Source organism: Vidua chalybeata, chromosome 15, assembly GCF_026979565.1.
Source record: "Vidua chalybeata isolate OUT-0048 chromosome 15, bVidCha1 merged haplotype, whole genome shotgun sequence".
NCBI lineage: Eukaryota > Metazoa > Chordata > Aves > Passeriformes > Viduidae > Vidua > Vidua chalybeata.
This window is the reverse complement of record NC_071544.1, coordinates 14764283-14790864: the sequence shown is the minus strand read 5'-3', so window position 1 is coordinate 14790864 and position 26582 is coordinate 14764283. Positions and strand designations below refer to the sequence as shown.

The 26582-nt window shown below is 48.2% G+C and overlaps 1 protein-coding gene across 2 annotated transcripts; it reads left to right on the top strand.

The window, feature by feature from the left end:
* The first annotated feature begins 9917 nt into the window (after nucleotides 1–9917).
* LOC128795902 (serine protease inhibitor Kazal-type 5-like) lies at nucleotides 9918–26087 on the top strand. 2 transcript variants are annotated; one of them, XM_053957006.1, is made up of 14 exons: nucleotides 9918–9984; nucleotides 11158–11183; nucleotides 12269–12396; nucleotides 12900–12966; nucleotides 14527–14654; nucleotides 14736–14787; nucleotides 17093–17223; nucleotides 17811–17883; nucleotides 18365–18426; nucleotides 19197–19278; nucleotides 21548–21675; nucleotides 22042–22105; nucleotides 25109–25161; nucleotides 25562–26087. In XM_053957006.1, exons 1-13 carry the CDS (start codon nucleotides 9927–9929, stop codon nucleotides 25112–25114), a joined length of 1005 nt encoding a protein of 334 aa, XP_053812981.1. In that variant the 5' UTR covers nucleotides 9918–9926; the 3' UTR covers nucleotides 25115–25161; nucleotides 25562–26087. The 2 variants fall into 2 exon arrangements, with proteins under 2 accessions (XP_053812981.1, XP_053812982.1); XM_053957007.1 differs by lacking the exons at nucleotides 21548–21675; nucleotides 22042–22105.
* Nucleotides 26088–26582: the final 495 nt, after the last annotated feature.

The window sequence follows — 26582 nt, the reverse complement described above, 5'->3', positions numbered from 1 at the left end:
CCATGGCATCTCCAGCTGCACTTGGCAAGGCTGAGTGTGTCCCCTAAAGTCAGCACTCCAGCCAACTGCACATGGACCAAACATGTCCACGATGGATACAAGACAAAAATAGCATTTGGGCCCTGAGTGCTGTTGGCTGTGTCTAATCCTGAGCCAGTGACAGGAGGACAGACCTGGACAGGCAATAACTCAGCCAAGGATGAACCTCTGCAGTGAAGGTAGGACAGGCAGCAGCAGGGATTAGTGAATGTGCAACAGGTTTAGAAAAGAAAAGGGCTCTGCAAATACAGGAGACCTACCTTGCTACAAGCAAGGACTGGAGGAAATGAAGGGGGAATTCCTGAGGCAGCAGCTTGGTCTCTGCTCCCCATCCCCAGGGCTGTCTGTCACTAGATCAGTGCTGCAAAGGGGAGGTCTTTTTTTTTTTTTTTTTTTTTTTTATTTTTATTTTATTCACGCTGTATGTGGAGTGTGCTCCCATTCGTACAGATGTGCTCATGTGCAACAGCTGGTGTGTGGCATCCTCAGCTCCTTAAAAAGCTGCAAATACAAGCTTTATGCAAATTTCCTCCTTCCTATTCAGAAGGCTCTGTTCCTGCAGCTGAAATGTTGCATATTGGCTTTATTTTCAGTTGGGAAACAAAGGCTAAATGCAATCCTATCCCTGGAAGGGACCACAAACTGGCAGATTGCAATGGTCCACTGGAAAGACTATTTTGTGGTTCTTGTAGCATTATGGACAATCACCTGGAATATGTTCAGCCAAAACATTAGATGCTTCAAAACAAAGTGAACATCAAAAGGAGCTGAGCAACCCTGCTGCCTATTTGAAATTTTATTGGTTTGACCAGTCTGCCAGGCACTACCTGGTGATGAAAAGAGCTGGACCATGATCTACATGTTCCTTAAAAAAACCGAAATAGCACTGATTCAGGTCTTTCCTTGTTTCAGATCTAGGATGCTGTTGCCTGCCATGTGTCACTCCTGGTAGCCAATTTCCAAATCAGTCAGTGCTGGTGGATGTGTTGATTCCCACTGATCATCAACCATTTGTTAGCTGATGTCCACCATTATCCTGGTGATTCAGCTGCAATGGAAAATGGGGTGTTTATTGGGTTGGATATGGGTGCTCAGGCTACTGTGCCGTGGGAAATAGTTTTAAAATGCAAGCAAAAAGCCACAGGTAGTTAAATGTACCAAGGTAAACCTCGGGACTTCCCAGGGTGAGCGCATTCCTGCTGCAGGGATAAGAGCTCTGTGTCACGGGTGTCACGTTTGTGTGCAGGGGAAGCTGTCCTGGCTGGAATCTGTCATGGTGTCCTTGTGCTGCTGCCAGAAAGGGCCTGCCAAACACTCCCTGGTGAGAACAGGGATTATTAGCTCAGCAGTGAGTGTACCAGCTGAAAATCAGTACAAACCTGCAGGGGCTGGGTGCCTGCAGACATGTCCTCTGGGGTGTTTGACTGCAGCACAGGGGAGCAGATTAATGTTCATGTTTGCATGAAACTTGGGTTTTGGTGTGTGAGTGAGGGCTGAATGGAGATGCTTTAAGTGCATTAGACCTCAAACGACTCCCCAAAACACTGATGCATTTCTGGCGATTTCTCTCTGCAGCATCAAGGGCTGTGCCATTATCTTTGATAAGGCTGAACTGTTCCTTCAGCAGCCAGAGTGATGCTATTGAATGTACTGATGCTGTTTGGAAAAATGCCTCTCAGCCACAAAAAAATGTGTTTGAAGCTTTTTACATCTTGTGTAAAGGAACAACTGTCCTCTTTCCCAGGTACTGCTGCATCACCAGCACACTGGAGAAAGGTTGTACAGTGACTGAAAAGTGATAGTTTTGGGTGCATTAAATGGATTCTGCAGCTTTCAAATTAAAAATAGGGTGTTTGAATCAAATGCAAATATTTATTAATTTTATGTGCTCTCCTTGAGTTTGGGGGATATGAAATCAGATCATCATAGAATGGTTTGGATTGGAAAGGACCTTGAATAGAATCCAGTTCCACCCCCCTGCCATGGGCACGGACACTTTCCACTATCCCAGGTGGCTCCAAGCCCTGTCCACCCTGGCCTCGGGCACTTCCAGGGATGGGGCAGCCACAGCTTCTCTGGGCACCCTGTGCCAGTGTCTTGCCACTCTTACAGTGAAGTTTCTTCCTAATATCTAACCCAACCCTACCCTCTTTCAGTGTAGAGCCATTCCTCCTTTGTCCTATCACTGCATGCCCCTGTAAAATGTCTCTCTCCAGCTTTCCTACAGCCCCCTTTTAGGTACTGGAAAATCTAATGTATGGAAAATCCATACTTCTCATGCAAACATATTCAACTTTCATCTGCAGTTGCCTTTTTTTGGTTTTTTTTTTTTTTTCCTGTGAGAAAAGTTGATAGTTTTCTTTGGAAACTCTCCCTTTTGGCTGGCAGCTCCAGTCACAATCCAAGGCAGCAGATGCCTCAAGTAATGACACTGTGGTTTTCTGTCACGTGCAAGTCCTGAAATGCCTTATTCTCAGTTACCTTCTACAGGGCAAGGGAATTTGGGGTCTCATCTTGCTGTGGGCTCCTCTGGAGGAGTAGCTGGAGCTTTGGGGGGGTCCCATGGGTGGCTCAGAGGGGCACCTGCCACAGGGCTGGCTGTGGGATTGGGCACAGATCAGAGTTTCACGGCACAATTAGGAGAGTGGGGTGTGGTGATACTTCGATCTGAGAGCAACCACCACCCACACGGGGCGTTTTTGGCCTCCCTGATGTCACTGCAGCCATCGGTGCTGGCACTTAGGCCACCACACCCCTCGGCCAATTCCGGCACTATGGAGCCTTTGCCGCCGATAAAACATAAATAATAATTTTGCAGAGGGGAAAAACACTGTGTTCTTGTGGCTTGCTGTTTGGGTGGGGGTGGGTGGGAGTAAGGGTTGTTGGGGGGCACAGAAGGGCTCAGCCCTCGCTGAGGGGGGCAGGTGGTTGGTACCACTCGCTGGAGCAGCACTTAGAGGGTCCGGTGGCTGCACAGGATGGGCAGAGTTACACAAGTGCAATCCTCAGTGCTCTCCAGGCAGTCCCCTCACTGTCCACAGGAAAATGATCTCGGGACAGATTTTTCTTCCTCTGTTGAAATTCTGCTGTTTCAGTAGCCTAGTGACAGTCATTGTCTTTCATTTCCATCTGTGAGTTGAATCCAGAGTCAGAAACATTTCTGCTTTGTTCCCAAACAATAGGGCTGTGTTGTTTTGCATGATGGCTCTGGCTTTTCAGCCGGTGTGCTGTGCTTTGCTGTTTGCTGTGGTCCCGCCTGGTGCTCAGCAGAGGCAGGAGAATACCCATAGTGAATCCTGGCAGTTGTGCAACGCTGCACACAGAGTAAAACTCCTTTCTAACCCCTGCAGGCAATCAGTTTACACCCTGAATGATGAGATTTTGATTAGCCTTATCTAAGCTACAAATACAGTAAGGGAGGTGGAATCAGCTGGCTCTGGGAAGGACTACCACAGCACAGATCCTGGTGGCCTTCGGAGGCTCCAAGTGCTGGGCAGCTCCAGGGCATGTCGTGGTGCTTTGCCATGGGAAGTCCTTTCAGTGTGCAGATGTTACTTGCTGAGGCCTTGTAGATCAAACCCCAGCTCCTGCCATCTCCAGCCTCGCAATTTTCAATGAGCAAAACCCGCCCAGGAGAGTGTTGACAGCAGGAATGGCAGCTGCTTCCTCAGAGTCGGCAGGGAGAGCCTGTTGCCTCAATGCTGGATCTCCCTCTGAATGCAGAGACCAGTTCCAGCATCTCCAGCCCCACATGGCTTCAGTTGCAGCTTAGGGAGCAGCTCTGCTCTCCCAGCGAGCAGAGTTTCCCAGGGCAGCTTTATTCTTCTGTGAACAAAAGCTGTTGAGCTGCAGGGAAGCTCCTGGCTGGAAGGTGCTTTCAGACCCCAGACTATGCTGGGTCCTTTCCACAGCCAGACTGAGACTCAGGGGTGGAATGAGGCTGGATTGTGTGTTGAACACTCAGATGCATCTCTCCTCTGGGTTCCTCTGTCTTATATTTCACGTCTAGAAGAAAAGTACATTAAAAAAAAATTCAATCCAGCTTTAAGCCAGAGCTGCTTGTACTCCTTAGCCTGATTGGAGGGAAGGAGAGCTGATAAGTTAATCAGTTTTCAAGGTCAGGAGAGATCGATAGGACCAGTCAGTCTGGTGTGCTGTGCAAATCAGACCCCAGGCACAGCAGTGGTTCCTGGAGCAGGCCTGCCTGGGAGATAGCAGAGTTGTTTTTCCTTGTGGGAGGATCTCTGGCACAGCAGGGATGAGCTCCAGCATAAGACCAGGGATGAATAGACTGAATTAGGTGTGACCCAGAGGATAATGCAGCATTCTGCATCTTAATGTATCCATCTGTGAAATGCAAATAATAATAGGGGAACCCTGTAGGGATTCATTAGTCCTTTGAAGATGGCATGTGTTACATGCTATTATTGTGTTCTTCCGAAGTTGGCCTCATCCCTGCCTTTTGGACCTACACCTCTCACTGTTGCTCACTTCCTGATTCATTTCCCCCTCCTCCCTGGCACTGTCAAGCCAAATCAAAGGCCTGTCCAGGCCAGTCAGCCACATGTCATGGTGGCTCATGGCCTGGGAAGGGTTGCAAAGATGAGGCTCATGCTCTGGTTCCAGCACGAGGGGGCTGGAAATTGCTGCCATGGCATTGCGGATGTGACAAGGACTCCCAGGAGCTTTCTGTGCTGGAGGATGTCCAAGGGGCATGTGGTCAGTCCATAGCCCCAGATGCTTTTTGTGACTTTCAGATCAGAGTTTAAAAGGTGGATTTGGGTGGGAAAGGAAACCTGGTGACAGGGAAGGTTGTGACTCATGAGACACTGGGTCCAGAGGAGGTTGCAGCAGACACTGGATTTAGGGAAAATTCTTAAACGCTCTCAGTGCAGAGAGACTTGCAAAGCAATTATTCCCAATTAAGCTTATCCACTTTGTCTCCTTTTGGTAGAGCAAGTTCACCCAACACAGATTTTTTTTTTTTTTCTTTTTTTTGAGTGTTTTTGTATTCTTCAGTAAGGACTTACTGTGCTCTGGATGTGTTTCTGGAATGCATTTTACTGAGGCTTTGTGGATGCGTAACATTTACTGTGCACCTGACTCTCAGAAGTGGATGAAATCAGGAAATTCCCATCTTTCCTATCCTGGCCTCAAGCAATTCCATCTCCTTGGTGAGCTGCCAGAGTAGGAGTAGTGCTCCAGGATGAAGGGAGTTAACCTGCAGCATTTTCAGGATTGCAGCCAGGAATTGTGACCAGCCGGCAGCTGCACTGCACACCCAACACCACGCTCGAAGCTCAGCAGCCTCTGGGGAAAGACTTTTACTGTGTCAGGCTGCTGGAACCCTGCTTTAGGCTCAGGAAACTTTCCTGGCTGAAGGGAGGGGACTGTGGTGGTCTTGGGTACCTGCAGTGACAGTGGGATTGCAGGATGACCAAGACTTGTTTGAGATCTGGGCTGCAGCAGCAGAGGGTACAGATGGGAGCTCTGGGCCATTGCAGCCCAGAAACTCAAACTCACTTCCATCAGCTTGGGGTTCACTGGCTTCTTGGCTGATCAGCACCTGGACTGTGGTTTTGGAAGGGCAGGCAAAGCTTTGTCCAGCATCATAAATCTTGTTCTTGCATGGAATGTGTGGTGAGGAACCTCCTAAGCTCTGCTGAGATGGGTGACACTTGTAGCTCCTCTTGCAGCAGAGTCTGGCCCAGGTGGGTGCATAAATGAGTGTCTTGGGCAGGGAACCACCCTGTGTCTCTGAAGTCCCTCTTTTTGGGATGCCTCACTCTGGAGTTATAAGAGGGTAGGTTTGGGCTGGGTATTAGGAAGAAAGTTTTCTCTGTAAGGGTGGTGAGGCCCTGGCAAAGGTTGCCCAGAGAAGTTGTGGCTGCCCCTGGATCCCTGGAAGTGTCTAAGGCCAGGTTGGAAGGGGCTTGGAGCAAGCTGGGATAGTGGAAGCTGTCCCAGCCCATGGCAGGGGATTGGAATGAGATGATCTTTCAGGTCCCTTCCAACCCAAACCATTCTGTGGTTCTATGAACTCATGAAACTGCTGAAGTTGAGAGCTCTGGATTCAGCCTTGTCTGTGAAGCAAAACAGCATTTACTCTGTGCTTCCTTTGTTAAATATGCCAAACAACTCTGTCTCTTCCCTTTTCTCCCTGAGGATCTGTGGGCTGGAGAGGGACATTAGTGGTCAGCTGGAAAGGAAAGCTGTTTCAATATTTTATAGAAATTAAGTGTTGAGCAGTGGTGCTGATGGGGTTCCTCAGAAGAAGAGAGATGGTGGGAGGTAAAAATTGCATCAATCAGGACAGAAAAGTACATCTATGGTGGGAATATAGTCATGTCTGTAGTTTTATGAGGACACATAGTGCTGTGAAGGAGACTGGCACTGCTGCCAGGGAAAAAGTGGGTGAAACATGGGCTGCAGATCCTCATCAGGGCTTTTTGTCCCACTGTGTGGTGGCTTTGGAGACCTGACCCAAAACACTGCCTTGCTCTGGGGTGAGAATGGGACAGCACAGCTCATGTCCTCAAGCATTTAGGGCAACTTCAGAGCTGCTTGGGCTGGAGGCTGGCATTCAAACAGTGAAGAGCTACCAAAGCACAGATGGTTTAACAAAACCCACAAACCTAACCAAAAAAATCCCCAAGCAAACCCTCCCTCCACTGCCTTAAAAAGAAATCCCAAACCAAAACACCCTAAAAAACCCCAAACCAAACAGCACCCCCAGCATCACCATCCCAACCAATTACACTGCCAGGAAGCTTTTCCCTGGTAAAAATATCCCTAAATGATGCTAAACCCATTAGGAAGGAGGTGATACTGCCTGCAAAACAGTGCCATGTCACTAATGGGAAGAAAAACAACTTCCTGAGTGGACAAGGCATCTCAATTATTTTTCTGTCTGTGGATATATTTCTGTGCAGGCACAGGTTGTGAGGGAATGAAATACGGGAACATCAGAATGGCTGTAGGAAAAGGAGTGTGATATTCATCACTAATTAGGGTATAAATAATTTGGCTGCTTATTGGACTCCATTCCCATTCTCCTCGGGGCCCTGGAGAGGGAAGAGGTGAATGCCCACCGTGGCTGTGTCCTGCCTGCCACAGTGCTGGCCCAGCTTGCTGGCTGCAGGATATTGTTTTTGGGTTTTCAGCTGCCATGGGGTTCCCTACATTTCATGTTTTGCTTCTATTTTCCCCTGCGTTTTCCTAGTTACTCCTTCATGATTATTTTTATCCCGATTCCTGTTTTCATAGCAGAATGTGGTGAAAAATAGACCCAGTGAGAGCTGCCCTACCAGGCACAGCATCATTATATGCTGTTTACTTTTCCAAATTTCTTAACTGAGACATGAACAAAAGATACCTTTGCAATATCTCTTCTTGCCCTGATCTGCTTTTCTCAGTGGCATTTTGCTCTCCAGCTGTTTGGCATATATTTGTAAATTAAGATTAGCTAGGTGCTGTGCTAAAAATATATTAATAAAGCATCGGGATCATCTCTCTTCCAGATCCAATCCTATGGGATATAAATTCCTATGGAAATTAATGGGCTGTCTGGATTCCAGTGCAGGATTGAGACTTCATGGTGTAGATGGATCAATACGGTGTAAATCGATCAATACAAGCAATCAAGGGAGTCAGGCAAGGTTTATGCTTAATACACTCCTGCTGTCATCCCTCATTGTGCTCAGGTTTGTGAAACACAAATAATCCTGCAAACCACGAGGCTTTGCTGGGTCCTCTCCATCCCTTCCCATTTCATTCCATTGCTGGGTTTTTTTAGGAGGTTGTCATTGTGCAGTAGTAATCAGGCTGGGAATCATTTTTATTTTTTTCCCTCTTGAGCTTTGTTACCGAACGTGGATCTGGTTTTGGTATCAAGGTGTGTTTGGGTCATTCTGAGCTTCTCCCACATGTTGGTGTGGGTGTAATTGCTGGACAGGGGGCTGCATGGTGGGAATATGGGAGAGTGGGGTGGTCACAAGGCCAGTGTGGGGTCAGGACCTGTCTCTCCCTCTCCTTTTCTTTGTCACTCTGCACTGCCAGGCTGGGAGCTGCTCTCACCTGGCCAGTCTGACCTGATCTGGCACCCACTCTGCTTCCTTCAGGAATAGGGCAGTCAGCCAGCTGTCTTAAATCAGGGAATTGTTTCATTTCTCTGTCAGAATAGAACTTTTGGAGGAAGAGAAAATTCTAAGAACAAAACCCTTTATAAAAATGCGCTTCCCGTTCCCAAACCCTCCCACCTCATGGCTGACTCATGGGCAGATGCTTCAGTAACAAATAGCATCTTTTGTTTTTTGTCCTTCAGATAAATTTCCAAGCTCTAACCACTTTTAAACTACCATACACTTTATTCTTTATTTTTTGCTTTTTCTCTTCCAATTCTCCCAAGGATTTACTGACACATGCTCTGTCAGCTTAGTTTTCCTCTCTTCCTGTTGGCCTTCCCTCCAATTCCACGCCCAAATACGCATACAGGGATTATCTCATGATTCAGGACAATACACAGCTCTTCAGATCTGCCATGAACCATCTGCATGGCCTTGGGCAGTTTGCTACTGTATTGCAAACTCTCCACTGTGAACCTGCACACCATTTCAGTTTGAGTTGAAAAGAAATGTTAGGGGTGACCACACTCCAAATCAGGGCTGTGCTGGCTTGGCTTTGGCTCCAGTTGTGAACGTGAGCAACTGTTCTGATCTGAGAAATGTGTGGCAGCAGTTTATTACAAGGATTTATACTGAGCTCTGCTGGCCTGTCTGGCCAGGCACATATGTCATGCAGAAGTATGTTTTCTTCCTCAGATGGTGCTGATCTGCCTCTCTGCACAGCCACAGCCTGTGCTCGAGCCCCTCATTGCTCTGGTTTGCTTGACTGACTCATTTATCCACCCCTTTCAAACCTTGCAAATGACTTTTCTCTCCAAATTCTTCTTTTTTTTCACTGGAGACAAGGCACACAGCTTCTTCCCACGTAAATCACATTCCAAAACTTTGATGTCATCTTTATTTTCCTCTCTCGGGACTCCTGAGAAACCCTGTACAGGATGACTACTTTCATCTTATCTCTTCTTTGGAAAGCCCAGAGCGAGGCTGCTTTGCTGGACCCTTTAGCATCAATAACAACACACCTCAAAGAGCAGCATCTATAATGGTCTGCCAGGTCCCACCTGGGCTGGAGAAAGGTTTTCACTAATAACACTGCATATTTATTTTTCCTGACGATAACAGGGAGAAACTGGGAAAGGATGAGGATTTTTATTATTAACACAGCTGCTATGAGCACTGTAGCATCAAACCCAAAGAATTTCAACAAAGCATCAAACTTGATGCTTTTCAATGTTTCCTGAATGTTTACTCTTCAGGTTCATACTGAGGTGCTTTAATAAAAGCAGACTGACTTCCAGAGCTTTGAGTGACCTGGCCTTCCTGTTGTCTCTTCTGCAGCCAAGTTATTAAAATAAACCCCTTTCAGCTGTTTTATTGAGATATGAAAGGGTGTTTGTGGTGTAGTGGCCGGAGTCCCGCTGTCTTATGAACCACCCTGAGGATGGCGAGAATCCCTCTGGCTCTGTGGGGGATCTGAAGTGATCTATTTATAATTTTCTTACCTTGTCAAAATGCAGGGAGTGACTCAAATATGTCCCATCCTTATGGAAATTAATTGTGTTAATAGGGTCATTAGAATTTAGAGTAGTGTCAACAAACTGGTTTTTGCAGCTAATGATGGTCCTTGGGAAGGTTATGTCATAAGGAAGGCGGAGAACCTGGTCATCTATATATATGTGATGAGCCCTGAGCCCTTTCTTTGGGTTTCATTGAGCAATGCTCTAGTAGAGTCAACGTAGGCAAACAGCTGCCAGCACCCTCACCATGAAAATAGAAGGTGCCTCGGTGGTCCTTGCTCTGGCATTTTTCTGCTTCTTCTCAGGTCAGTAACTTGTGATGTTCTCTGTGCTGGAATCTGGGACTGGCAGAGGACGCAGCCTGGGAGTGCCCATAAAGACAGAGAGAGAGGATTAGAGAGCCCTTGTTTTTTAAAAAGCATGGTGGTATAGCAGAAACCCACTTTTTTTTTTTTTTTTCTGTACTACATGTGTTGGTTTGATATAACATGTCTTGTTAACTACTCTTTCTTTTCATGTGGAAATAGTGGAGTTTTACTGGTAGATGAAAGCATCTATTTTTAATAGAATTAACAGTTTAAGAAGAAAACAAAAAAGCCAAACCCCCATTTATCTAAGTGAAAGAATACCGATTTCCAACCAGACTGAATTCTTCCATAAAAAGCCCAACTTTGAAAAAAAATGTAATACAATTTTTTGTAAATTCAGAAAAATGGTAATGTCTTGTCAACACTTGCTAAGGAAGGCATTTTCACATGGCTGCAGTAATTTAGCTACAATAGATAGACTTCAGCAGGAGTTAGGTTTGAAGCAATGGTTCTTTCAATTTCCTGCTAGTTTCTATTAAAAAAGCACTAATGGAAGATTTCTTGACGGTTTCTTGCAATGCCACTGATGATGCAAAGGAGGATGAAACATATTATACCAGCTTTAAGTGGCTTAGTAAAAAGAAATAGGTATCAGCTACTCACCTGCTGACTCAATTATTAATTTGATAATTTGTGTGAAGTACTGCAAAAGGAATGGGCCTTGAAAAGGAATTTGTCATTTTGGACAAACAACAGTGGCCTAGCTCTGGTATCCCAATTTTAAGGAATGGTGAAGAATGCCAAAAATATTTGTGTGGGTTTGATGCAACTACCAATGCAAGGGTATAGAACAATGGAGAAACAGTTACTGCACCACCCTTGGAACTTGGATTTTAAGCCTAAGAAAAGTAACGCAGTAAAGAAGGGCACAAAGACACTCAAAAAAATGGATGTGATTTTGCATTTGAATGACAAAAAGTGCAATGTTCCAGAAAGGACTGGGCATTAGAGAATTTCTATCAGTGTGAAATAATGCATTGGATTAGCTTTTATCAAGAGGTATTTGGGTGGATTAGGAAACTGCATCAAGTATTTTAATTAAATGCTTTTGCTTTAAAATTTCCCTTCAAAGATTTTTGTATGGTTTCATTGTTGGTTTTTCTGTCGCAGATGTTGCGAGTCAAGCTTCGATTAAGGCGAGTCCAACCTTTTCTGTTCTGCTTCTCCCTTTGTTTTGCCAACTTACACTGCTTTAATGCATGCTCTGAGCAAAGTCCATTTAGATGCACTATACTTAGATATTGTAAAGCTTTCTCAGTGGTGGAAAAAGCAGTGAGTCTCTCCATATTTAGAGACAACACTTAGGTAATATGGCAATGGCTCCAGCTGACAGTGTGTGTTTGGTTCGTGATGCTGAGAGCATATCCAAACAGCTCTGGGCTGGAAGTCTCATGAAGTGATGTTAGAAATTGCATGAATTATATTTTTAACGATGTCTTAGAATGTAGCTTCTGATCCAGCAGAAACCCCTGCTTCTGATAATTCCTGAGTTTCATAATTAAAAGAATTAAGGGAAGTCCTTTGAGTCTCAGAAAATAATTTGATTCAATGACTTAGAAGCCAGTTCCATTCATGTTTTAATCAAGTGAGCTTGTCTCCTTGGTAAAGATCCTTTCGGGAAACGCAGTAGCCAAAAATAACTGAACAGTTCATTGCTTCTCCCTGGTCTGCATCTCAGTTACCCAGCAGAAGATGCAATGGGCTGCTGCAACATTGCACAGTATTACTGCTCTGCTTCCTGAGAGGGTTCTGCTTTTCTGTGCTCGCTGCTTGCATGCTTCTTGCATGTGAATCACTCTTCAGTCACTCTGGCCCGTTCATTCCTCTTGCATCCCTCTGGCACTTCCAGGGCTGTGTTTTCTGCTCTTGGCTAACTTTGTGACGTGCAGTCCTCTGCTGTAGCGGGCAGCAATTTGCAGCTGTATGTAAATTAAATGTGTTCCTTAAATATATATTGTTTTCCCTGTTGTTAATGGTTCTTGCAATGGGTTTTGAACTTTCTCGTTGTCTTTTCTGCCTTGGTAGCCACAGGCAGGGCTCTGGGTGCAGCCTGTGCCACGTGTGGTGTGTGGCCAGGGATGGGCAGGAGGAGCTTGGTTTGTGTGAGCAAAATGGTGCTGCTGAGAGCCTGCAGCACACCCAAAAAAGATTCAATGTGAACAAACAGTTGTCAGGATCTTGCTGGGAGCCTCCATTGATTGCCCTCCTCTGTGCTTTTCAGAACGACTGCAGGAAAATTTGGTCACTCCTGCGCAGCGGGAAGTTTTCCTGTCCCACCACCAAGGAGCCCTTCAGCAGCCCAAATAAAAAAGGAGACCTCAACAAGTGCATGATGTGCCAAAGGCTGCTGTGAGTATCAGCTGCCTGCTGGCTCCAGTGGCAGCCCTGCCCACCCACAGCATGTCCTCTCCTCCCGTAGCAGGGAGCCAGCTCTCTGGAGGCTCCGTGCTATAAAATTGTTGTCCCTGGCCAGCCAGACCAGTTTGTAATTCTTCAGCAAACCTGTGAACCCAGCAGCTCTCCCCAGCTCATCACATGGTGGGGACTCACCGCAGAGCATGAGGAACAAATGCAGAGTGGAAACTTAATTTCTTGTTTCCATAGACGGTGTTTCTTAGGATGGGGAGAGCTGGAAATTAGGCAGGGAGAAAGGGTGGCACAATGCCCCCAGAGCAGAGATGTTGAACACTCTGGACATGTGTCAGGGAGCTGAGCCCTGCTGCTGGTCTGTGCTGCTGCCTTGTGCAATGTGGAGGTGGGGTTGGCCAGACTGGCCTTTAATCACCCCCTATTTTGGCTTTGTGTCCAAGCACTGCACGCTGCCCCGTCACTCACACCTCCCTTTCTTGCAGGGAAAGAGACTCAAAAAACCAAGGGAGTGGCAGAGAGGTGGACAGGAATGTGAACTCCTTGGGAAAGGTGAGGTGAAGCATGGCTGCCGAAGCCAGTTTTATTGGTGATGCCATCTCGTCTGCTGCCTCTGACCCGCTGCCCAGGGCGCCTCCTCGTCTGCAGCGTGGGAAAGGGCCCTGCAAGGGGAGCAGGGCAAACATGCCCAGCCTTGGGAAGAGTGTGAGGCTTGGTGCCATCCACCAGCAACCAAAATACCTGATGGCTCCTCCCAGGCAATCACAGCACCCCCGGTGTGTGCCTGACCCAGAGCCCGGGCTGAGGAGGATTCCTGCCTGTTTATAAGGCACCACTGGAATCTGGCAAATATTTAATAGCAAGGTTGGCACACGTGAGCTCTGACTAGGGCAGGGTGTGGGAATAGGCTGGCTCTAATTGTCCCTTGTTTATCTTGTTGATGCACCTGTGGTTTCTTTTACCCATAGCTGTTTTTCTAGATAGCAGGTCTTTATGTGGAGGGAGCTGTCTTTTTAACCTTGGGTTTTTATTCTAGATGGGAGCAAATTGGTTTCCATCAGATAGTGTTGGTTGTGGTGACTGATTGATTTATTTTCTTACATCTGGTTAAGCAGGGTAGCTTTCTAGCTCTTGTGTGTCTGGACAAATTAAAGGCTTTGTAAGACATAGCTGTCCTAAGGGAGATCTTTTTTTTAGACATCTGACTTGCCAAAGTGTGGTCCTGAAGGCAGCAGGACAGTTTTACAGTGTCAGGAAGAGACCTACACTGAATTTCTTTGTTAAGCCATAGATTTTCTGTCTGGCTTTTGGCAAGTAATTTTCTAGGCTTGACTTCCCCATCTGCAGAACTGGGATAAGCTATCAAGCCATCTCCTCTACATGGTGTGAGAGGAAAAATGTATTACAGATCATACAACAGATAAGGTTGTAAGTGCTGCATAAATGAACCTGGAGACCTCACATGGTCCGTGTGTTTCTTGCGCTCCAGATTTGCCCTGAAAGTCACAGAAAAGCTGTTCAGAGAAAAGTAAAGGCCAGGCTGAAATGCTTAAGCAGGCTTTGCTACAAAAGCCTTTTGTGAATAGAGTGCTTTGGTTCAATTAACCCATACCATCGTGTTAAGTGGAAGGTAAAAACACCCACCTCTTACTCTCCCCGTGTACCTGGCAATAGGAGGTGTTCAAGGATTATATTTTCTTATGCCTGCAGCTTCACTTTTTTACTGTGCATGGATTTTAAAATTCTTTAATTTTAGTAGCGCATTCTCTCCTGAGAGATGGGAAAACTGACTTTCTCATTTAAAATTCACTGAAATTGTGGATTTTATACTTAGAGCAGAGCTTAAGTCCTTCGGGCAGGCTCTTGCATGTGTTATCTGTTAGAAACAGCAGCAAGGCTACCCTGGATGCAAAAGACAGATCTGCTGATCTAAACAAATGGATTTATTTGTTTTATGCTGCATGTTATGATTTTCCACCGAGTTATGCCTCAAGGAAGCAAAATAACATTTGAAATGTAATTCATTGGGTGGATAATCCTTTGTGGATTTGTGGGAGATGTGCCTCTCTGTCAGCATATCCGTGTCAACCCATGCTTTCGGCGTTTGCACAGGATGAGTGTCGGGAGTTTCGGGATCTGTTCGAGAGAGGGAAACTTTCCTGCACCAGGGAGAACGACCCTGTCCGGGATGCCTCTGGGAAGCAGCACAGCAATAAGTGCATCATGTGTGCAGAGAAGTTGTGAGTAAAGGAAAGGAGCGTGGGAAACCTCTCCTCCCTGGAGCACCCTGGTATTCACTTTCTCTCTCTCTTCTCTTCCAGCAAAAGGGAGAATGAGCGGAAGTTATCTAAAAACAGACAAGGAAAAGATAAGGTGAGATTAAAGTATTAGGCAGGTCAATATGGAACTTCATTGGATTTTCACCCAAGACAGAGAAGAGGGAATGTTATTCTACTCCGTTGCTCTTTCTCCTCTGACTTAATTTTGAGATCTGTTTTCCTTGCGCTCCTCATTTCTTATTCATCCTCTTGAATCCCTCAAGTGAACAACTTGTGCCTGAATATTATGGTCTGCCCCAGTGACCTGTGGATCTAGGGACAGGCAAATCCTGACAGGGCAGGAAGCCAGGTGTGCTGTGCTGTCCCAGATTTCAGCTTGCGGGTGCAGAGGTCAGTTCTGCTCAGGCTGCTAATTAAGTGGGAAAGGAAGATGTGTGAAAAAGCCCTAAATCTGAACTCTGCACAGTTTAAGAGATCATTGTGTTCTGGGAGATGTCAGCCCTGCACTATCTCCAGACCTGTGGCTCAGTTTTAGCTTTTTTTTTTTTTTTGTTGGAAACTTTGTTCTCATGGAGCTGTTATTTGCCACCTTCTCCTGGCATGCTGCAGCCTCCATGTTGCTGTGCACTGATGCTTTGCTGGCAAAAGCAGCCCAGTAAAGGGAAAAATAGTTGCTTTCCACCACTTTCCTCTTGATTCCTGCTATGGTAGGGAGTGGTGCGGCCCCCTTAAGCTTCAGTCTTCGGGATAATCCTGTTTTAGTGCTTTTTCTAATGACTTTGGCACCAAAAAATAGAAGTGTAAGTGAAATTTGCTGATGGCAAAGCTGGGAGGCAGTATCAGCAGAGGAGGATCAGCAGATCACTCAAGACTAATTGGATAGTGCTGAGGCCTGGAGTAATAGAAACAAGATAAAATGTAATGGCAGTGCAAGATCACACAGTCAGTGCTCAACAAGAATTCCTACTCATTGGGTAGAAGTGACAAAGGATAAGAAAGCCCTGCATTTATTAGTGGGTCAGGGATGTTACAGGCCATGAAAAAGGCAAATGCACGGCACAGATGTACTCGGTGAGATTTTTGCAGCAGAGGTCAGGCCAGAACAGGGTCCAGAAATACTGGCTCAAAGAGAAAATGTTTGAGAGAGGCTCTTAGGGGAAAGGCACATCTGTCTGCAGAGGATTGGGTTGCTGAGCTGGGCTAGTTCCAGGGAACAAGGAGAGCTTCCCTGGGCTTGTTGGGAAGGGGAAAGCATTGCCTGAACTCTGCAGGGGTGTGAGCTGGTGGTGGGGAGAAGCAGTGAGGCTCGTGGGGAGCCCCTCTGGAGTGGGTGCAACACTGATTTCTGATGGGACAATGCTTTATGGCTGTTGGCACAGCAGGAGAGGCTCATCCAGGGCCAGATCATCTCTGCTACCTGTGGCTGGGTGGCTCTAGGGAAATGTGGGGCTTTGTACTCAGAGTGGTTGGACAGCATTACCCCCGTGGGAAAGCTGAGAAGCTGGAGGCTGGGGTGCCCTGGATGGGATGTAGAACAACACTGGGCTAACCTTCCCCTGGCAGAGAGAATGAGATGTAAACTTCTGAGCAAAGCAAAGGGTGAGGCCAGTGACCTGGCAACGACCTTCACGTGAGCTAGCAAAACTGTGCACAAAATGGGCAGAAAATTGCGAGTGTTAAAAGCTGTTTTTAAAAAGAAAAGGGCAAGCAGAAGTCACTTCCTTACCCTTTGTACTTGCTGTTTGAAACTGCTTATTGCAGTGTGTGAAATAGTTGAAATTAGGGGGGCTGAATGTTTCCATCTGTGTTACATAACAGGGGCAGGTTATCACAGTTTCTGTGCAGCAGTTTTGAACAAGGAACAAATTAATCATCCACTCTCCAAACAACCTTCCTGTGCTCGTGGACTATTAAGTGTGTTTGCATTGTGCTTTTATGTTTTAACTGTTTCTTGATTGACATGTCCCAAAGTGTGGCTGGTTTGGAGGATCCTACGCGCTTTGTAAAGAAAATTATCTTGAGCTACAATCTGGGAAAAGGCTGTAGCTGTGTATTAAGGATGTTGGGAGAAAAGGGAGTGACTTCATTGCTGTATCGGTCACATCACTGGCATGCTTTGGATAGCCCAGCCAGGAGAATAATAATTAGTGGGACCATACTAGAAAACTCCCAACACGTGCTGTGCAGGCAGAAGGACCTGGAATTTTTCTGACTCACCCCTCTGTTTATATGCTAAGTGGCTGGTACTGCACACCCTCTTCTCTCACCCCCACCCAGACTCTCCTGTGATGCATTTGTGATGGTTCCATGCTTTCCTGGCAGGAAAACACCAGGTTTCTAAGGATCTGATCAGTAAGACAAGGAGGACAGAGTGCCCTAACCCTGCCCTCCTTCTGCAGGATGACTGCAGCGAGTTTCGCTCCCAGTTTGAAGCTGGCGGCCGCCTGTCCTGCACGAGGGAGAACGCCCCTGTCCGGGATGCCTCTGGCAGGCAGCACACCAACAAATGTCTCATGTGTGCTGAGAAGTTGTGAGTACCCCCTTCCCCTGAGCAGCAACAGCAACGAGGGAAACCTCTGGCTGCAGAAGTGCAGCTTCTGCCTGTGAAACTGCATCTGGGCCGTGCCTGGGAGAGTCCTGGCTCCCAGTGGCCCCCTAAGAGATGCTCTGGCAGTAGGGCTCCTCTTCCCCCTTCCCTTTCAGCACTAAGGGCCCAAGGGCAGGTGAGAAGCATTGTGGAGTAGAGGAGGAGAAGCAAGGGTGAAGAGAGCAGCCCCTTTCCCAGGGGTCTGTTGGGCACGGGCAGCTCCTGAGGAGTTTCTCACGTGTGTGCTTTGCCTTCCAAATGCTCACCCTCTCTCCCCCCATAGAGCATATGCAGAAGCAGACCTGATATGAAAGCAGCCACCTGGAACCAGGATGTAGCATACAGAGGGAATTTGGTGGAGAAAGGGAGACGCCTTAGGGGTGGGAATTAGGGACAGAACCACCAGGAACAGGGAATGTGAACGGGGAGGTGGGACCTAGTGGCATGACACTGGCTTACAGGGCAGCCCTGGGTGCTGGTGGCACTCACACCACCATGACACTCAATTTTTTTCTCCTCTTCCCTTCCAGCAAAAAGGAAGCTCAAAGAGGGGGTGGAACTCTCCAGCGCAACAAATTGCCTTCTTCAGAGAGGACAAAGCAGGTGAGATGGAGCTCGGAGCCTGTGCAGAACTCAAAGGGTCTGGTGAGACCCTGTGGGATCAGGATGGCCAGGCACTGCCTGTGGTCAGCCTGGCGTGATCAAGGTGTTTAGGATTCTGTAGCCAGCTAATCATGGGGGAGAAGCTTTTGTATTGCAAAGCCTCTCTCATTTGTGGGATGGACCTGGGTGTGAGCATACAAACTGGACATGTTTGCACCTGACAGAACTGCCCCTCTCACTTTCTCATTGATGTGAAGCCATATGAGAGATAAAGGGCAGGTTCAGACTCCCCACAATCCTGTAAACCCTTGGATGATAACATTTGACGGGTATGGAGTGCCTATCAAACCTACTGCTTTAAGAACAGAATTCTTTGGGTCTGGGAGGATCAGGGGGCAGGGCAGGAGCTGCTTTAGCTGTTTTCCCTAGTTGCATAGAAGTTGTTTCTGTGTTTGTTGAGTGTGTTCTGCCCCTTTTGCAGAAGAACTGTGGTGGTTCACGGCAGGGTGTGAACGAGAGGCGTCCCTTCTCCTCGGGCAGAGGGTGAGTTCAGCAGCAGCTGGGGTGGTGGCCTGGCCCCACACACACCACCAGTCCTGGCATGGGTTTCTGCCCCCTTCCATGTATGTGTATTTTTTAGGGGGGGTTAGGAGATTAATTGGAGGAAGAATGGTTGGACAGCACAGGAGCAGCACGGCCTGGGATGGAAGAGTGCACGCTGTGCTGTTTGCTGTTCACTACAGCACTTCCCATGGGCTGAGCTGGTGATGGGGAAGAGACACACACTGGGGCATGTCTCTCATGCAACCCTTGCTCCATTTTGGCCTTGATTGTTCTGTGTACGAAGCACAAGTGATTGCTGTGCTCAGAATCCCTCTCAGGACACTCTGTCCAGCAAAATCTGTCTCCTGGCAGGGCACACGTGTGTGCCTGGCCCTGGCTCAAAGGCAATGCCTGGTGTACCACGTGCTTTCTGGGCACTGGTCAGGCAGGAGCTGTTTGTTTTGTAGCTGTTGGCCCTGAGCAGGACTCAGCTGCTGCTTTTTCTGGGGCATGCTGAGATTTCTTGTTTTTGCCTGGTGCAATTCCTTCATGTGCCCCTTACATCAAGTGCTGCCAGGAGACACAGGGCTGCAGACCCCAGGGTGGTGATGCTGGGGGGCCTCTCTCCCTCCCCTCTCCTGTGGGTGGGTGGATGCCATAGTGCAAACAGCCCTCCAAAGAGCCGTGGGGGTCTGCAGGGAGGGTTTGCACTCTGCTCCCCCTGTTTGGAAGGAGATGGTGCTGAACTGTATCTCTGCTCTCTCTGCCAGCCCACAAGTCCAGCGTGGCAGGAACTGCAACCGGCCACCCGGCCGCAAGTCACAGAGCAGAGACACCCAAGAGGACCCCATGGTAAATCCACCTCCTGCCCCTGGGGTGGCAGCTGTGTGGGCACAGATGGGGCTCCTGCCCCTGGGGTGGCAGCTGTGTGGGCACAAATGGGGACCTCTCCCATGGGGTGCTCCTCTGCTGGTGCTGAGCCACCTCTGCACTTTTCCCAGCAGCTTTTCCTGTTCTTGCTTTAACCCTGATGCTTTTTACTTGGCCCCATGTACTTGGAGGGGTTTGAATGAGCAAAATATCTGTCGTCTGCTGAAAGCCCCTTGTATCACCTGGCATGGAAACAGAGGGAAGGGCTTGGCTCCCACAGGTGGGATCTTGAGCTCAGGTTGGAACCCTGCCCCACATGTAGCCAAGCTAGGGTAAAGACTGCTACCTCCCCATGCTGAGAAGGTGCTGAGATGAAGGCCATGGTCAGAGCAGAGTGGTGGAGGTGACCAGGGGATGAGGACAAGTTTGGCAGAAGGAAGGAGTGCTAAAGGGGGAAACACTGAGTGGTAGATGACAACTGTGAATGGAATAGTGTAGGAGGAAGGTGGGGGTGTCTGCTCTCCCTTCTCATGAGAAGAAAATGGAATAGTTCCAACAAAGCTAAAAGTGGAAAATGTGAACTAATAAGAGAAAATAAGTTACCGTAAAAAGGGTGACTGAAGTGTGGATCTCGCTATCACAGGGTGTTGTCTAGAGGTAGGATGGTTAAAAAAATACCTGATGTTTTAATCCCTCCAGACTTTTCATGCAGTAATTTAAATAATATTCTGAAAGAGATAGGAAATATATTTCTTTGGATTTGGAGGGATCTTACTACCAACTGCCTTAACTCTCTCTGAAGCCTCTGCCACTAACCACTTCGAGAAAAGGGATATTTGAGTTAAAACCCCAAAAGACAGTTCAAGTACTGCAATTTTGATGCATTCCAGAGGAAGCATTAGGTGTAATAAGGCCAGTCTGCTTCAGGGCTTTGTGGTATTTCCTGGTAGCACCGGAGGGGGAGTGGATGCCGATGAGCCTGACAGACCAGAGGTGATTCAGGGAGCAGATCTGCTCCTCTCCTGTTTCCAGGGCCACCTGTGGGTTTTGTCACAGACAAGTCCCAGAGCCAAAGGAGTGGTGGCACTGGCTGCGGGCACCTGTGATGTGTGGGGCTGCTGGTGGGGTGGCCTCCTGCCCTGGGCTGTGGTGCAGACAGCAATGTCTGGTGCGTAGGAAGGCATCCAACAGAGGATTGCAAAGGTCAGCATTGTCTGCTCTCACGTCACTGATAATTACCCAGATGAGGGAGGAAGCAGCACATTATGGAAATTAGCAAGTGACGTTTAACCAGCTGGTGCTATCACAGCACCCCAACATCACCAAATCCTCCCCCAGTGCTGCCTGGCATGAAATCCTCCTTCCCTGGGGTGCTCCTTGCTGCTGATAAACGATCGTTTTTGTGCTAAATGCTGCATCTCCAGGTGGAGGGCAAGTGGAACGTTGTCTCAGACCCATCGCACCATTTGCAGCCGTTGCAACGCATTTTGTAGCGCTGGAGAAAGGGGTCGGGAGCCCATTAGTCGCTTTTTCGTCTCTGTTTTTTCGGTTCCTGGGGCTGAGGAAGGGGCTGTGCGTGCCAGGGAGCAGGCTGTGCTATCCCTGACCTCTGCTGTTGGAAATCTGCTATGACTGTGCAAACACCCGCTCCGCTCCGAGGGTGCGAGAGGCTTTTTGGGGATCCCCAAAGGTCGCTCCTTGTCCTGTCGGTGTGTGCTGGCTGTGCCACGTGTGGTTTGCAGGGAAAGCTGTGCCTGAGTGCTCCCGTTGCCGTGCTCGGGAGGAAGCAGGAGGGCACCCCTCATTAGTCACAGCCGCTCGCGTCTCTCGGCGCGGTGGGCGGCAGGAGCGCTGCGTGCCGCACCGCCCGCGGGCAGCGCCGGCCCGCTCCCGGCGCCCTTCCTCGCTTTTGGCCAATGGGCTTCATCTCAATCCTTGGAGATAAACGGTGTCAGCATACTGATAAGGAAGGCTAGGTACAAGTGGGATATGGATGCGCTTTGAGAGAAATAAACCTTGCCCCAGACTGGAGGGCTGGCGAGCGGGGGGTGAGGGCTCTGTCCCCAAAGCTTGGCTGGCTGGTCCACAAAGACAGAGTCTTTGTGACTGTCTTTCCAAGTCTGGCCTGGCTGGATGTGATACAGGACAGAGGGGCCCCATGCAAGGCTTGGTTTGTTGAGCACCTTCAGGCCACTTAAAGGAGGGTCTAGCAAGTGAACCGTCACCAAATATGATTTCTTTCTCTCTTCAGCTGGACTGTGATCGAATTCTGCATGGGGTAAAGGGTGGAAGGATTTTCTGCAGCGAATCCTCACAACCAGTCTGTGGCACTGATGGGAAAACATACAAAAATGAATGTGACTTGTGTTCAGCTGCCATGTGAGTAGGCGGAGAGATTTCAGTAATACAGGGCCATCCACCATTCCCGAGTGTCTTTTGCAGAACAGTGTTTGTTTTGATACATCATGACTCACTATCAAGTGTGTCCTTGGTGCTTTGCTGTTAAGCAAACATAGATCAAAATGCCTGAGATTAATCTGATGGCAGCTAATTAAGATACACAAGTTGCCAGGGTCCCCTATTCCCTTTCTGCCCAATCATGAAATTGTTTGGGGAGTAATAAATGCCATCACATTGGAAGTAGCATCAAAGCATTAAGGAGCCCACAGAGGACTGTCATGCCGGCGGCTGAGAGCTGTGGCATTGCAAGTGAATAATAAGCAATGTCTTGTCCTCCCTTTGCAGGAGAGCTTCAAACTTCATCACGGTAAACTATCGAGGCGAGTGCCGAGAGCCTGCCCCTGCGGTGGTAAGCGGCAAACCACAGCTGGGCTGCCAAACATCAATCTCTGCCTTTCCCCTGGTGGAAATTCCCTGTTGGCACCATCTCAGCCTGTGGTGACCTGATCCAGGCAGCCACAATAGGCAGTGAGGAATGAGGAGTGGCTGGCACTCACCAGCTGCCCACTGTGCCCTTCAGCAGGAGCTGGGTGTCCGCACTGGGCCCTCGCTGGCAGGTTAACAGCTTGTTCCTTCAGCTAACAGTGGGCTAATTAGAGGCATGCTCTCCAGCTACTCTCCAGCCACATTGGCTGGGAGGGGAAGAGAGGTATTGAAGCTCCTAGTTCTATTTTATTTTGTTCCTGGAGTGGAATGATGCCAAGAGGTGAAGAAAAGAAAGTGCCTCTTGGCTGTGTGTAGCATCCCACTTTACTCCAAGTGCCTGCTGGGGAGCCAGCCTGGCCTCTGCACCTGTGACAGGATCATTAGAGCCCCAGGAATAGATGGTCACAGTCCAGATGCTTAAATACAGGTTGAGGCTTGGATTTATTGCCTAACCTGGGCATAGTTTCCATGTTTTGCCTAGTCTGTGTGGTAGGAGTGTGATGTCTGGGAAAACAGCTGACTTTCTTCCTGGGACTTTGATGGAGCTAGAAAGACCAGAACTGTATAAACCAAAAAGGGCTTCTTCCCAGACTGCCAGCAATAATATCCAGGGAGATGGCTGGGAAATTAAGATTATTCACTAGGTGGCACACTTTTGGGAAAGGTCTTGAGCCTTGACATCTTGTGCAATCCCACAGAGCAGATGAGTTAAACATTTCTTAGCTGTGCTTTGTCTTTCTAGTGGTGGAAGCTGGACAGCCTCTGGCTCTTGGATTTGCAGCCAGTGTCTCCCTGTTTGTGACTCTGTGCACGGGATGTCCTGTAGCACCTGGGGAGGACTGTGCTCGTTGGCATGAACTCTTGAGAAACTGAATCTTCATCCCCAGGGAAATAGATTGGTTCCCATTCTAAACCCGTAGAGAATCCAAATGTTGAACCTAACTAAAGGGATTTCTGGGAAGTTTTGAGTGGGAGCATTGGCTTCTGAGTATGGATGTTGTATCCATGTGTTTGTAGGCACAAACACATGGATACCATATTTTGTATGTATTTGTATTTGTCTGTAGTGGGATATGGGATATGAGAGAGCCATCATGCCATAGTGTCATTCCATGCCTTCCTCTGCTCAGTGCCAGGACACCAGCAGATCCCCCAAACACAGCAAACCTGGCTCCTTTCCCCCCTCTTCTCTAAAGCAGCAGAATGCTCAAAACTTTGCTTAAAGTCAAAGAAATTGCAGTGCAGAGAGAAATATTTTTGCCTCTGACAGTACTGGAGGTCTCTGTGTCTCTGTCTTTAGGGAGATGCAGCTGCTGTTGGCCTGTGGGTACAGGGAGATGAGGCACTACAAGAGTCTGTTAGTGACTGTGTCCAAGAGAGAATGAGACTGGATACACCGTGGCAACTGAAAGATACACAGGATTCCCAAAAGAGTGTTCTTGGTCTGGAATTCCTTAGTGTTTCACTGAGCTGTTACAGCTCTCAAGCCCTTGCAATAAGAGGGAGATGCCGTTTACTGGAAGTCAGAGAGCTTGCAGCTGTGTTAAGTATTCCAAGGAGAGATGGATGCAATTAGAAGTCAAAGTGATAAGCTTTTTTTCTTGAGGCAAGAAAAGTTAAAGCCCTCCTGCACAATGATTTATGCTTTATGTTTATTAAGTCACCTGAAGAATCGGGCTGGAAATTTATGGGAGCTTATAAACAATGTACAGAGCAATGTTATTTTGAGCACTAAAATTCATGCTCACTTGCAGTATAATGAATTTTTCTTTCTGCTGAAGATTCAGGCACTCAATATATGGTACTAAAACCTGGAGGAAAGCAGCTCCAGCTGTGCTTTTGGCATCAGAAATGGGTTTAGAGAGTTGCAATGTGCAGAATGTGAAATGCTTTGGAAGAAGATAAGAAATTGTTACCCAAAAATTGTAGTATTTCCTTGAGTCGTATTTTTAAATTACCCATGGAGAGTGCTGGGTTGCCTGTGAAAATGTGTGTTGAAGCTGCCTCATCTCTTTGCAGCCCAGTGCCTGCACCCACCCCTGCCTGCAAAGCTCCAGCTGGATTTCCAGGTGTTTCTGGTAGCTCTGGTGACCTGATGGCCATCAGGGAAGGATGCTTGTGGGAAGGGTTGGGAGCAGTGTGGTTTGACAGAGATCTGACACTAAAGGGTGTATCTAGGCATGGCTGGGGTAGAAAACCTTGCTGCAGAGAGAGCCTGTCCCCACTGGCCAGCACTGGGTCTGGCCACCTTCCCTGGGAGGACTCTGCCATAACTGAATTCCTTTGATCCTGTTCTGCTTTACTGATGACAAATATAGGTCGGCATCGTGGGATAAGATATCTTTTTTTGGTAAGTTAACTGGCTGGTAGGTCCTGCAGGGCTGTGTCACGTGGATGAATTGATTGTGGGTCTTTCCTGCACATTTGACTTTTAATCCTGCGTATCTTGCAGTTCCTTTACTTGTTCAAAGGTTTTTCACACTAATCACCTGGGCAGTAGTCACCAGCCTGCCCACGCTGGTCAATAGTTCAGGGGAAAAAGGGGTTATCCAGGGTTTCTCTCCTTTTGTTTTTTAAACCTGTTTCTCAACAAACAGATAACTCCCACGTTTGCAATGGGCTAGTCCCAGTTTCCTTACAATGCTCTCTGTTTTGCCATGCTACTTTTAAAGGTAGTGAAAGAAGAAAAGCAGGACCTTTCCCAGATTAGAAAATAGGTGTGGAAAGCACCTAGCTTGAGGCTGAAATTAGTCTTGTTTTCCTCAGCTGGCAGTGGCCCAACCTGCCTGCCCTTGTGCCAGGCTCTGCTGCAGTTGTCTTATGTGGCACTGAGCTGGCCTGAGGGGCTGTCACACTGATACCAGTGTCACACAGATGTGGTCAAGCCTGGGGATGGGCTTATTTTTTTTTTGCTCTTCCTTTCCAGGAGTAATGGAGCTCAGACTGCCAGCAAACACCAGGGATCAGCTGTGACCAAAGGTATGGACAGAGAAGGGCAGTGGCTTAGCCCAGCTTGGCCAGCCTGTCCTTTGGAGGTTGTGTCCTACCTCGTCCAGACAAGCTGCAGGGCCAGGACAGAGGGTTCTGCAGACTTTTTTTCTCTCACTGCAGCCTTATGATGGTGGTGCTGAGCTTGTGGGGACTTGAAATAGTGAGCTCTGCCCACTCCTTTCCCCTGGCTCTGTTTTTTCAGCCAAGCTGTTTCTGCAGAGCAGGGAGGATGCTGGCAGAGTGGTCCCCCATCACAGGGAGGCAGGAATGGCCCAGAGCCCCTGCAGAGCATGAGAACATCACAGCTTTAAGCTTTCCTCATGGTCCTTTCAGGTCCCTTTGCCTTCTGGGACTGCAGCAATAAACTGTCTGCCCTCTGTCTCTGCAGAGCGAGTAAAGGAAGCGTCGATGTCGAGCATCAGGGGAGCTGCCGAGTCCCCAGGACTGCCAGAGCTGCCTCCATCCCCCTCTGCAGCACATGGGGCCTGTCCTTGCTCAGGTGGAGGGCAAGAGGCTGTGGGGACTCAGTGGTGCCTTCCCAGGTGTGCCCCGTGCGTGCTGCTGCAGTCCCTGCTGCCTCACTGTCTAAACGTGCTTCTCCAATAAAGATAACTCCTCAGCTTCATGTCACTTTTCTTCACTCAGCCTCGGGGGAGGGACACACGAGTCCCTGCTCTGGCTTTGCACCACGTGCTCCTTAAGCAAAGAGCACCCTGAGGTGCAGCAGCTGCTGTAAATACCTGGCGAAGATGTTGGACCCAAGGAGGAAGAGTATGGTCTGGGGTTTTGTGAGGAGGGGCCAGGGGTCAATTCTCTGTGGCTCTTTATGGGGTCTTGGGTCAATTACTTCACTGCCCTGTCAGCCCTTTTCTCCTGCCTGTAAAATGAACATTAAATGATACTTACCTACCTCAGAGGGTTGTTTGAGATTTGTTTGGTTTACATTTGGAAACCTACAGAGGAAAGCTGGTTGTAAAGCACCTCGTGTCTTGGGCTGGCAGTTTAGGTGATGCACTAAGTGTCCTCTTCCAGGCTTCTCATGTGAGGTGCTGGGAAACCCAGACCTCACTTTGGAGCAGTGGTGGGAAGCAGATACCTGTTGAGTGGTCACGTCAGGAGATGTGCTGAGCCCAGAAAGGTCTCTGGGATCTGGAGGTGTGAATTTGGCCAGTATTTCTTGCTGTGAGATGGCAGAAACACTGATGGCACCGTCAGGGCAGTGCAGGAAGCTCAGCCATTGTGGTGGCCCATGGGCCATTTGCTGCTGGGTCAGCCTCTGCCTTGGCCTGAAGTTCCCTGTAGGCTCAAGTCAGTTCCTATCTCAGGAGCCATCTCCTGCAAGAAGAGGATCCTTCCTTTGGGGCTCTGGTGCTGGGGCACATGGAGAAGTGAGAAATTCCATGGTATAG

Excerpts from the sequence above, each read along its gene's own strand:
- LOC128795902 (XM_053957006.1), top strand. The coding sequence starts at position 9,927 with ATGAAAATAGAAGGTGCCTCGGTGGTCCTTGCTCTGGCATTTTTCTGC. Across the intron at positions 9,985-11,157 it reads ATTTTTCTGCTTCTTCTCAG|ATGTTGCGAGTCAAGCTTCG; the intron begins GTCAGTAACTTG and ends TTTCTGTCGCAG. Across the intron at positions 17,884-18,364 it reads CTTCAGAGAGGACAAAGCAG|AAGAACTGTGGTGGTTCACG; the intron begins GTGAGATGGAGC and ends CCCCTTTTGCAG.